At 38.5% G+C, this 13,254-nt stretch overlaps 1 protein-coding gene across 2 annotated transcripts in view; it reads right to left on the bottom strand.

Moving 5' to 3' along the window:
- The window catches only part of ARSK (arylsulfatase family member K), a 65,189-nt gene that overhangs the window by 28,713 nt on the left and 23,222 nt on the right, over window positions 1–13,254 (bottom strand). For both annotated transcript variants that reach the window (XR_012678332.1, XM_075181171.1), the window contains exons 3-5: window positions 10,622–10,781; window positions 6,481–6,763; window positions 5,255–5,426 (exon numbers count right to left, since the gene is read on the bottom strand). Coding sequence is in view for 1 of the 2 variants with exons in the window: in XM_075181171.1 (XP_075037272.1) it covers window positions 5,255–5,426; window positions 6,481–6,763; window positions 10,622–10,781 (615 nt within the window). In the remaining variant the exon portion in view is untranslated. The remainder of the gene's footprint in view (window positions 1–5,254; window positions 5,427–6,480; window positions 6,764–10,621; window positions 10,782–13,254) is intronic.

Raw genomic sequence — 13,254 nt, 5'->3', positions numbered from 1 at the left:
AGAACTTTTATGTTTTAGAACTTAAATCAGTTTTGAATGGAGATTCATGAGTTTTTTTGGGATTTATTGAAAGATGTAATTAAGACATTTACCTTTTAATGCTTCACCCTGATGTATCACAGATTCACACCACTGTATATTTACTTTTGTTTGAGTTGGTACACTTTGACATAAAGGAGGTTGATTCTGGTGGTTGCTTCTGTGTGAGCTATAACACAGAGACTGGAGACTTTTAAGAACACTGCCAGCCCTATTATTTCTATTTCAGCACTGACAATGAGCAATGGCATGTACACTGTAGACTGGCAAGAACACTGCCACCTCTCCTGTTTCTGGGTGAGCTATGGCACAGTAGGATGTCCCTGGAGACTTTCAAGAGCACTGCCATCCCTATTATTTCTGTTTCAGCACTAAACACTGCCACCTCTCCTGTTTCTGGGCGAGCTATGGCACAGTAGAATGTGACTGGAGTCTTTTAAGAACACTGCCAGCCCTAATATTTCTGTTTCAGCACTGACCACTGCCACCTCTCCTGTTTCTGGGTGAGCTATGGCACAGTAGTATATCACTGTAGACTTTTAAGTTTAGCCTCATTCATGGCTTATTTAAGCCATTTATGACTTCTATTGTTCATGAAAGTAAAGGGACATTGCTCGCTGTTATGTTTTTGAAACTTAGTTTAACATTCGCAAAAAAATTCCTAGAAATGCATTTATCTGGATATATCAATTTGCCTTTTTCAGCGATTTTCTTGGGCGAGTTTGAACCTGTCGATGTATGAAAGTATAAGTTGATAGTAAATCACCAGTAAAGTGATGTAACGAAAATCAACATGCTACAAATCGCCGTCCCTACTTTTGCCCATTGAAGTCGCCATGTATATAAAGCTGGGATTTTACAAACTCATGAAAATGAACACACTACTTTGGATAGGTGAGATTAGCAAACATAGAAACATAGAATTTGACAGCAGATAAGAACCGCCTGGCCCATTTTATAACCTATGGTAACCTCAAACCCTATTTGAACCTTTATTCTTTGTAAGGATATACTTATGTCTATCCCAAGCATGTTTAAATTGCTCTACTGTATTAGCCTCTGCTACCTCTAATGGGAGGCTATTCCACGTATCCACTACCCTTTCTGTGAAGCAGTTTTCCCTCAAATTTCCTATGAACCTACTTCCTTCCAGTTTCAGTGCATGTCCTCAGGTTCTAATACTTCTATTCCTTTGAAGACTGTTTACCTCCTGTACCTTGTTAAACACTGCTTTCCACTGCTGCCCATTCTTAACAAAACAGGAGGCACAATTAGAGCCGTAACTTCAAATTTTAGTGCCTGGGGTGAGAAACAAAAATGCTGCCCCCCTAGCCCTCAATTTTAATCAAATGAAGCTAAAATATTCATAAACTGCGCCCCCTTTAGCATTGCACCCTGGGCGGTTGCCCCTATGGCACAGCCCTAGTTACAGCCCTGGGCACAATACAGTACAAGTTTTAATTATGAGGGTAGTCATGATTTCTTGCTTAGAGGGACACAAATTATTATTAATTATCTTACGGGGACCAAATTGTTTTATGAATAAATTAATGGGCCAAATGTCATTATTGAAGGGAAAAAAAATGTTATTTTATTGTATTATATATAGTGGGATACTATTTCATTACCAGTGGGGCAGTAACACTTTTTTTCTGGTGTGGCAACACTTAATATTTTGAGATGGGGACACCACTTAAAGTACATAATTGTGGCACTACAAGTGGCAGCATGCACGTGGGCACAAGTGCACGCTGCCACCTGTAGTGCCACAGGTATGTACTTTAAGTGCTGCCACATCAGAAAAGTACATCTCAATAACAATCGAGATATAGTCCACCACAATGCACTGTAAATAATGTGGGATTAAAACAACATATCAACCTTCTTATCTGTAACATTTTGCAAAATATGCATATAGTAGTACATATATTAAGGCAGGGTTTCCCAGAGCCAGTCCTCAGGGCTCCCCAACAGTGCAGGTTTTCCATATCTCCTTGCTGGAGCACAGGTGTATTCATTACTGACTGACATATTGTAACAGATCCACAGGTGGTCCTAATTATGTCACATGTGATCCAGAAAACCTGCACTGTTGGGGAGCCCTGAGGACTGGGTTTGGGAAACCCTCTATTAAGGTAAAAACTCAAAAATATGCAGATACACAGTGCATTTAATTGTATACACATAGCTCTACAAAAGTACATGCAGAATTCATGGTTTGGCAAATGTTCTGTGCAAAAGCTTGTGGGTCCCAATAAAAATGCATGTGGTGGAAAAAGTAAGAATGCTACTTGTCCTGCCCGCTATCCTTTTTGGACCTCATACTTACATTTATTACAACTTTTACATTTTTCTAAACAACCGAGCCTAGTTCATGTCTAAATTAAATCTTAACTGCATGCGTTTCTACATCTAAATGCTTTTTTATGCATTTCTAATTGTATGCTTTAATGGTGCGCTTGCTGTATAACTTGTGCCTGGTTGTTGCAAAATGCTTCCCAGTAAAATTATAGAAATCGCCCTATTTATGGCTCATCTGTGTAAGGAACAGGTTGTTCTGCAAGTAGAAAGAGGCTCTGCCACACCTACTAAACTGATACCTGTAAATGCACATTCTTGACCACTTAATGCTTATTTCAAATAATCATGCAGCAAAGTGAAATATTGTTTTACCGCGTCATTGATGAGAAGAGGAGATAATTTATCCGGGGGGCTGCCGGCCGGCCTACCGCCCGGCCCTATCAGCGGCAAGACAGAGCGGCCCGGGGGGGCGCTGCCCCCCTGCCCCCCGGGCCAGCCCGCCCCTGACTATAAGGAACCTTCATGATCCATAACAATAAGAAGAAAAGAATCTACATAAAGTTGTTTGTGCACAGAAATGAGTTCTGGTCAGTTTACTTTCATTAAACTTGCATGAGTGGGTAAGATGTAGCAATAATAACTTTGCTTTTAAATTCTACATACTGGGTAAGTGCATTAGTAGGACCAGAAAGGTTTGGTAAGAAAAGATGTTGCCCAGGACAACAAATTATAGGTTAGTAGAGAACCCGCTGAGTTATAAACAGCAACTTATTTACATTTTTTCCCTTTTTTCTGTTTCTGTGTTTTCTTACGGCCTTACCAGAAATAACTCTTAACTTTTTAACTTTGTAAATTGGATACAGCTTTATATAGTGTCATCCAGTGGTCGAAGTGGAAATTTAGAAGTGTCGGTATGGAACTTTCACTTCGAAGTGAAGGTCCGCAGGCCCCCTGAGGCTTTAAGGGTTTTAATAGACTGAAATTAATTTATATACATTTTAACACTATATAGTATAATATAAAACATATTAAATGATGCAGGGCTATCTACCCTGTGTCCTCCACCTCTCCTGTGTCCCTCCACCTCTACCTCGTGTCTCTTTTGTGTACTTATATTTTCCCTCATATCTCCATAATATTATAGTAAAACTTTCTAAAATAGCTCCCTTATATATTCCATGTTACCCTTTATTTTTCCTTTATCTGTTTCCTTTCTCTGTTCCTATGTGCCCCAATCTTCATTGCAAGTATCCCCCTCTCTCCCTACTCTCCCCTGTGCCTCACATTCTGCTTCTCCTCCTCCTCCTTTACTCCTTGATTCTATCTATCTGTCCCTCTTCCTGCTGCTATTATTACCTCTCACTAGTGAATTCATACTGCGCCCCCTCGTCATCACACTGCACCCCCTCATCTTCACACTGTGCCCACTTCTTTATCGCATTGTGCCCCTTCTTTTTTACACTGTATCCCCTCTATTATCAAATTGTGTCCCCTCTTTATGACACTATATCCCCTCCTTCATTACACTGCTGATCCCTCTGTTCTTTACTAGCCTTTCAATGACCTTTTTTCTTCTTCTTCTCGTCCTCTTCTTCGTTTCTTTGATCTTCTGGCGTCTCTCTACACCGCTCCTCACTGACAGTGTCGGGACATGATAATGTTACACCCGACAGTCCATGAAAAGGGAGCAGGGAGGAGGGTGCCGCCACAAGATGTGGCACTAACTATTTTTGTTTTACAGAGCTAGTGGTGTAAAGAAGTGGGCGAAGAAGTGCCGGTATGTCATACCATGAGCACTGGTCTCATCTGTTGCAGAATGTGTGCAATCAGTGGAGATCATTTATGAAGTGTAACCAATGCGCACTTCAAATTGCCTTTGTTTTGCCCAGCTACATGTGATGGATTGCCCAGCTGACATCAAGGTACATGACTTCCCTCAGGAGATGCCTTCGCCACTTAAATTTGTGCCTGGATGTGCAGAAAGACACACAAATCTCCAAAGACGCACTGTGAAAGTCCAAACTGCTACCGCTTTAGTAACACTATTTTCATTAAATAAAACATATCAATCTCTACTCTAATATACTGCTTGGTTTAACCTTATTTATGGCTTCAATTAATCATACGAATGAGTTACTGCTTGTTTTTACTATTTGTGGCAATCGTGTTTGATTTTCTAGTGACATTGCTTCTAGTTTACCTTGTAATACATTTCTCTGCCTAAGTGCAAAATGAAGGCGAAAGCAGGTCCCTTTAAAAGAATAGGATGAGACCCAAAGAATGCCTGCACTGATCTGGTGCAAAATTCAGGTACTTTCTGCACTGCTTCACTAAACTGGGCTCAAATTGAGGCTCTAGGAGGATCCAGAGTTAATCCTGCGCTTCATAAATTACCTCCACTAACTTAATTATATATAATTATAATAATATAATTTAATAATCTGAAACCTTAAATAGAAGTCTAGTACTACCAATGCTCTCTACTTCTTCATTAATATAAAAAATAATTCAAATAATTTTTTTTTTAAATATTTCTTCCCCATCGAGCCATTAGGCAGTGCAACTTCAGCACAAGGCTGGGTATTGGTGAACTTTATTGAACAAGGCTATTTCTGTTTGTAGATACATTAGTAAAACTAGCAATGGGTAAAACATAATCCTGTGGTACATGAATATATGTTTATATAGTATTTGCATGACATAGATAGAGCACAGCACAACCTGTTTGTATAGTGACATGTATCTTCTGTTTGTGACATTTCAGAATTTACAGAATGACTTGTAGGTGTTTATTTCCCCCCTACCGCTATGTAACAGAATATACAATGTATTTTCATAGTACTAATAAATTCCTTGAATGACTAATGGTCAAGAGTTTTGCTCAGCACAGTGCTTAAATACAGATAGGACTTACCCATTATACCATCTGTCTCAGCACACATAGCATAATAATATGCCCTTATATTGAGGATCTCCTGGTCTGCAAAATATCCAGTGCAGTTCTTGGTATAAGATGAATAGTAGTCCACTGGATGCATGCTTTTTAATGGTAACCATTTGGGAATAGTAACTTGTTTATATGAAACCTACATTAAAGAAACAAAAACAAACAATCAAAAAAAACCTTTCATTTTGTGTATTAGTATCCTTAAGTGAAAATGCAAAAATGCAGAAATATAAATACACCTTACAAGAACACTGTATGTAGAATTAGATATGCAAAAAAAAAAGAAGAATTAAATTTAAATGACAGACCACGCAGAGCACCTGTTCTAATCTCCTTTATCTAGGGGATGTGTCAGTCTCTGTGTGAGGAAGATGTGGGATTGACACCTGTCAATCAGACTAGATCTGGAGAAGAGCTTAGAGTTTAACAGACTGGTGTTTCTTTAGGACAGGGCAATTGATGTTTTACAAGCTGGCCAATCTAATACAGAGGTAACCTGTGCTAGGGATAACAAAGAGAGAATTGTTTGTTTATTTGTGAAAGTTGTCTGTCTGACAAATAAAACAAATGGCTAATTTAATAGAACTACGTTGGGCACACCATTCTGAAGGTGTTAATGTCACAATATATATATAAAATATATATAATCTGTTTATCACACTGGTGACTGGATCAGTTGGATTGGAGCACAAATGTACTTGAATCACTTATTAATATACATATAGATACAGTTATTTATATGTATAAAAAGAGTGTCTATTTGATTGTAATACATCCTGCAGCAGCTCACTCGGTAGCGCTGACTATCTAGCTGTGTTCCACAGCCCTGCTCTGATGAATTGAATGTCCTGGGCTGTTATGCCTGGTGAGTGCCTGCCCGGCACTTTCTACATTCATTTATTGGTGGTAGAGCACATCAAACAGCTTGGCTGTTCCGTAACTCTCCGATATCTGCTTTGATTGGCTGATAGGACAGAACAAAGAAAGGAAATTTTATTTTATCTTCCCATGGGAATGTTTTATTCAATTACATATCCAACCCCCTTTCCTGCTCGGATATCAAGGGTATGCTATTTTTGCTTGTCTGAATTCTGAAACTTTTCGTGCCAAATTGATTTCGCTTTATAGGTTTTATATTGTTTTTTTCATGTGAAATGTAATATTTACAGCAAAATCATTGCAAAGCAACTTACCCTTTGGAGCCAATAAGGAGATGTTAAAAATGTTGACGAGCCAAAATTCTCTCCCATGTTTTCTGTAGGATAAGGATGTGGCAAATTTAATCCCAAATATAGAAAAAAGGGTTGTGAGGAATTATTTGCTTGTTTCTTTATCCAGTTAGTTGCTAGATCAGCATTTTTCCAGTCCTCCTCCATAATTCGAGTTTTAGTCTTGTCAGCAGTAAGATTTGCCAAGGGTTTGCCTTCTTGTCTGAGTAAGAATGGAACATCCCTGGTCCAGGCTTCCACACGGTTACTGAAAGCAGATATAAATCAGTAACTAATATCTGAAAGATGTTCATTGACACCATTCATGTACTGTGGTGGATTAAGACTATTGGGAACTAATGGTAGTATCTCTGGGTGGTACATAGGTCATGCCAACCCCTCCACCCTGTTACACTGTACCATTATTTTTTTATTCTGTTCTTGGCTACCTAATTCCACATTTAAAATCGACCAAAGTTTGCTGTGCTTTAATTAGCCACTCACCACCCCAAAAGAAATAGGGGTTTGTGCTATTTAACTTACATTTGGGTACATTTCTGCATAAACACTGTGATTTATTATAAAGAATTAGCCAGACACACAAGGGGGTGCTGGCTGTTGTCTTACGTAACCCTGAATGCATTAAGGGACATTTATGAGAACTTATGGCGATGAAAAACAGACAGTGTTGCCCTTCATAAGATGTTAGCTTTCCCTTTCCTATATTTTGTAATCTTGTGAGCAGGGTTCTCTTACCTCTCTGTCTGTATGTATTACCCAGTATTGTTTTATTAATGTTTGCTCCCAATTGTAAAGCGCTATGGAATTTGCTGGCGCTATATAAATAAATGTTGATGATGAAGGTTGATAAAAGTGCACTAAATAAATGATAGCTAGAATGTGATTGGCAATGTTATCTTTTTCTTGTGCACAAGTTTTTTATAAATGTACGATGTACAATGTACTCATGCAACTACAGTGCATGCTCGTCTCGAAATCATGACAATGCATATTTATACTCAGGGATTGAAGTGGTACATGCTAAATGTACCAGGACACATTTTAAAATAGCATTTCATTCAGTACAAATAAGGGCATGCACATGCATTTTTTTGTTACTTGCACTGCACTTAAAAGAAACAGTGTCATAAATATTGCCTAATCAGGAATTAGGAAAACAATGTGGTCATAATTACTTCCTAAGTACATGTGAAGACACTGGTCCTGATGTTGGATGCATGTTGGACGTAAAATAGCTTATTTACAGTCACATGCTGATTTGAAGGCATCTCAAGAAGATTCTAGCTGTGGACCTCTAGCATATATACGCTAGGTTTGCGTCAAGCTTACATCAGGTATCTAATATATAAATGTCTAGTGGCGTGTGTTAGTCTGTCTGTCTGTGTGTGTGTGGAAAAAATAAAACCAAGCTGCAGCGCCACCTGCTGGGCAGAGTTATACACTGACCTACTAAATTCTTAGAGTGTGTGGAAAAAAAAAATCAGAAAGGGCTGAAATTTGGTATACTAAGATGTTTTTAATTTGTTAATTTAATTTGTTAATTGTTAAAAGTGTTTATAAAGATTTAAAAAAATATATATATATTTCTTGAAGGAGAAGTGACAGTTGGGAGTGGTTGGTGGTTGCCGGGGGTGACAGTGGGGAGTGGTTGGTGGTTGCCGGGGGTGACAGTGGGGAGTGGTTGGTGGTTGAGGCCTGGGCTATGGCCCAAATGCATGACAAGAACCTTTTTAAACACCTTAAGTAGCTTGATTTGACTAGAATGCATGAGTATCATGCACGGGTTAACTTGTATATAATAATCCTTTTTACATACGAATGAAAGTAGCAAAAATATATATTTAAAATACACCCGCGAAACAGTATAATATATGCATCAATGAAGAATGCACCTGTTAGCTTCAGAGGTGAATGTGTAATCAGCCAATGAGAACAGATACCCAGTGCTTGTGACTGTCATCATCATTAGAATGTAGTTACACCAGCTCTCTAGCGGGTGCACAATATACAGTACAGCTCCGGACAGGAATATATTAATCCCCATGCTGGTCTGCCTCATCCACATTTGCTCAAACATGCCCATGCCTATGTTAGACTACCCATTTCCTCACCAGTTCAACCTCTCCAGTCATAAGGAGTGCAAGTGTATTTATGTGCAACACTGCATGTGAATGGATTGTTTCTGTGTAGGAAAAATGTTCAGGTTTTACACTATGCAAACAGTTATAAGTCCAACTCAGCATCAGGCCCACTGTGTGTAAGCAAACCAGGAGTTAATTGTCTGATATAACTTAGAGATCTGCTTTGTGTCACCAAGCTGGGATGTTCATACAGAGATAATGAGTGGCACAGAATATGTACACAGACATAGTTTATTGCACAGTCAACGGATGCAATAAGATTGGCGATTCCATTGTGCTTACACCATGGACATGATATTTTCCTGTAGTGTGAATACATCAAAACAATACGTTTTATAATACGTATTTGAGAAATCCACTGCAAATATTTGTAATCAGGGGAACTAACCACATAACATGTGGTATCCAAATAGTCATGCCTCCTATACATCTGTGTGGAAAATCATATTCTGTTTAATTGATAAAAAATGTCAATATTATATTAGAATATGTCAATTCTCGGGGCTGAGTCCAGTCCGCCTAGCCTCCCTCAGGCAGTAGAATTATGTGAGTGTACTCACTTAAAGAAAACTGTTTTGTGTTTGTATTTCTGTATGTCAAATTGTCATCCCTTTTTATACATTAAGCATTGTGACTTTCTTTGACACATTAAACTCCATTTAATAACATTCTATCTTTGTGATCTTAATTTTCTATTTTGTGTGCCTGCTAGGAGTGTTTTTTTATAATGAAAATTTTAGGCAGAGAATTGTTTGGTGTACAGTATCTCTGATAACTTTAGTTTGAGATTCTACTTGTAGATGTCAAACTGAAGATTTCCTAAAGAGTGTCAGCTCTTGAACTAAATCTTAGTGGCGTCAGAACTGGTTGTTTAATAATAAGTGTGAGATATAGATCTTGGGATTGTAATAATTTTTAGACAGACCAGGTGGTTCTGATTAACCCTTTCATACCCACAAAGCAAACATGCTTAAGTGAGGATTATCATGGTAAGAAGCCTGCCCTTTTTACTTCTAATTTTTTTTCTGCTGTTCAATTTCATTTTAATCTGAGAAGAAAGCCACAAGAAAAATCATACCAAAGAGCCAGATATAATGCTTCTTTTCTACACAAGAACAAAAATGCTGTCCAAACTCTAAAACAACATGTCACAGCTTATGAATTACTGTCTTTATCTTTATCGATATGCTACTGGTACCCCAACCAATGCCATATCTGTGGAGTTAGTTAAAATATATAATGTATTTTTTTGCAACCACAACATGTTTCTTTATATGTTTTACAGGATAAAAGCATACCACATTCTGTCTGATCTATTATACTGAAATGTCATCATATCACTTACCAGTACAACATACAAAGTTCACACTGTCTTCTTCAATGTTACACAATCCTTTCTGTGCCTCCTCCATCTGCCCTCACTATGTCTCCTCTAAGTTATACTGGCTATCTTGCCTTAGGAGGTCTTGTGTGGTGTCTATTATGTTAATATCTAAAGTGACTTGCCTGGAAGCCATAGTTCTCTGGATATTTATGAAATTATTTAGTCATTTTTATAATAGGTGTCCTTTTAACTCATTTGACAATAATACACTGACCCACATCTGCATCAACTTGCCAATATTCTTCTATCATTCAATTACGAAGAGATTTACACATTAACTGGAGCTTAGTTAATGTTTATAATGGTGTATGTGGCGCCTATGGACTATGAACTTGTATATTAACTGAATATTAAATGAACTATATTAAATTAACTAGTCCGCCTTATGGGTGTTATGGGACTTTTACTATGTCTGTCAACGTTGGCATACACTCTACGCCAGTATGCCAGTTATGTTCATCTAATTTCTCATTCTCTATATTTCAGTACAAATACTTTCTCTACTAGACGTAAATCAATAATTTAAAGAAAACATGTTTTATTATTACACTGAACATACAAACTAACAGTAGAAACTCACCTCAATGAGTGAGATCCACTTGTATAGTCCTGTTTACCGAACTTCTGAGTGACATATCCCTTTGCTTTCACAAGGTCCATCCATGTTGGGTAATCTGGATCTAGGCACTTGTAATTATTCCAAGATTCTGTCAGATGAGGGAACAGACCACTCCACATTGCTAAGAGGAAGGAGAATCATTAATTATTACATACAAAAATGTTATTTCGTGAGACCATTGTAATTGGCTGCTATATGACATAACCCTCCACCCTCCCACAACAAACAGGATAACTAAATATGAATAAACTATATGCTGAAAACAAACTCTTGCTTTACAAGATGGACACATTAATAGCATATTTATTTCTAATGCACTGTAGTCACATGTACCTTTTCACACATTAACTGTAAGCTCTGCTAAGCTATATTTTTGAACAAGTGAATGGCCAAATTTGGTGCTTATGCCTGATTACATGGAAACCTGTTAGTGAGGTTGGCAAATGATCACATAGGCTATCTTTATTTTAGAGCTGACCTCATCCTGATTATACTATTCACATTAATGCACCCTCACAACTGTCCCAATCTCCACTCTGAGCCTTTTGTTTCAGCTGTGCCCTCTTCCACATAGAATGTATGCTGTCTAATGAGCATGGTCCTCCACACCCTTTGTTTTCATGTAGGTAATTATTTTGTCTATCTTGTATGTCCCTGTTTTATGTATGACCTGTTTTCCCTACTGTAAAACGCTGCAGAGCACTGTTGCGCCTTACAAGTCTATGATAATAATCATAAAAATAGGCTGACAATGGTCATCTGCTGATAGGCATGCGTGACAAGGATCAGATCAACTTTGATTGACATTGTACTTGTTCCAGGGCCACATACGCATTGGTATTGAGAAATATGCCAATATCGCTAGCAATATTGCAACATGCAAGCCAAGCTTTTTACATGTATTGTCAATTTAATGCTCTATAAACTTCACAGCTGCAAAATGCCTACATTTTTCTGCATTACTGTGTATTAATTACATTCAAAGAGTGATTTAGTTTTTCTATTATTTCTTTATTTGTAATTCATGTTTCAATCAAAGATAGAAATATGAGATACATTTCCTTTATCGATGGCAGGGATAGGCAGCCTGATACACTTCAGGGGCTGCATCTAGTGCCAGCACTCTGCCCGCTACCCTGCAGCTCTGGCCAGTGTGACAGGCCAGGAGGAACCATCTACAGCAACCCTGATATAAAGGAAGAGGCCAGTGGTACCAGCCCAGGTGCCCAGCAACTGGGTGAACTAACAGCAAGAGTTACCCAGAAGGAAGCGGTTCTAGGCACCATTTAAAGAGCCTAGTGGTGGCAGCAGAAGCACCTTCCTACTGCATTTAGAGGGGCACAATTGGGATAAAGAAAGGGGATGGTGGCAAGGCAAGCTCAGCCGGTCCCCAGCAACAAGACAGGGTGGCAAGGAGGTCCATCCTGTCACATATCCCAACATAGTCGAGTAGGAATTGAGAGCTTTGTATAAATTTGGGAGGGAGATATGTGGAACGGTCAGGGTGAGCAGAATATCATCAGCAAATAGTGATGATTTATTGGTCTCAACCACCCACTTCTACTTCCCCAATTTTTGAATTGCGCCTCATGAGGTCTGCTACAGTTTCTATAACTAAAATGAAAACTATTGGAAATAGAGGCCATCCCTGTCTGGTGCCATTGCGAATTTGAACAAGCACTCAGAGATTGCCATTAATTGCCAGCCTGGCCTGTGGTCAGTGTGTATTAGGGATGGGAGTGCTTGGTTCAATCTGGTGGCTAGGAGTTTGGAAAATAATTTAATATCCTTCACAGTACTTTATTGGAAACATAGTAGTGACAGCATTTGTAATTTACACTTTTGTAAAAACTTCATCTTTAATATAATCTGCCCTCCGTAATTCCAGCTCACAGCTTAGTATTACAATGCAATGAAGCCTTCAGTGACACACTATGGAGCACTACTGAACCGGTCTGGAATGATTGAGTCCTCCAGCAATATGAGCTCCGGTGGGACAGTCCTCCTTCATATATCCTGTCTTCCTGTGTACTAAATAAGGCGAAATCTCCCTTAGCCCTCCCTTACCTGAAGCAAGTATGCCATATTGATATAGCTTACATTGCTGTAGGACATAATACATTCAGTCCTCTTCCACTGAACTCGATACAGCGCCTCTGAAGAGGTGGACAGATTGTATCACTGAGCAGTAGCTGCAGCAGAACAAGTGTTGTAGGGAGGGGTGCTTTCCTACATGGCCATGTGGATAGCATGTAATATTAAAAGTGGGGTTTTCCAAAAGTGGACAAACACCGCTTGAACCATAGCCAGTTAAGAGGTAAATAGGGAAAGTTATTAAGGGTTTGTAAAGAGCAAACTGTGCTAATTGTTCCTTTTTTGTGTTGGCCAGTATTAGATGAGCAAAGTATTCATATCTTATATTGTAAGCTCTTCTGCCCAAAATAGATTACAATCATTGTATGTAATTACAATCATTATTGTATGTAATGTATTAGTGTCATGATCCCATCCATGCTGCGTAATATGTCAGCAGTTTATAAAAGATAATATCCTTTTCATTGAAATATTCGACCCATTTTGCATTTGCCCATAGG

This window comes from Mixophyes fleayi, chromosome 1 (genome assembly GCF_038048845.1).
Source record: "Mixophyes fleayi isolate aMixFle1 chromosome 1, aMixFle1.hap1, whole genome shotgun sequence".
Lineage (NCBI taxonomy): Eukaryota > Metazoa > Chordata > Amphibia > Anura > Limnodynastidae > Mixophyes > Mixophyes fleayi.
The sequence above is the reverse complement of the archived record's forward strand: the minus strand, read 5'-3'. Positions and strand labels throughout refer to the sequence as shown.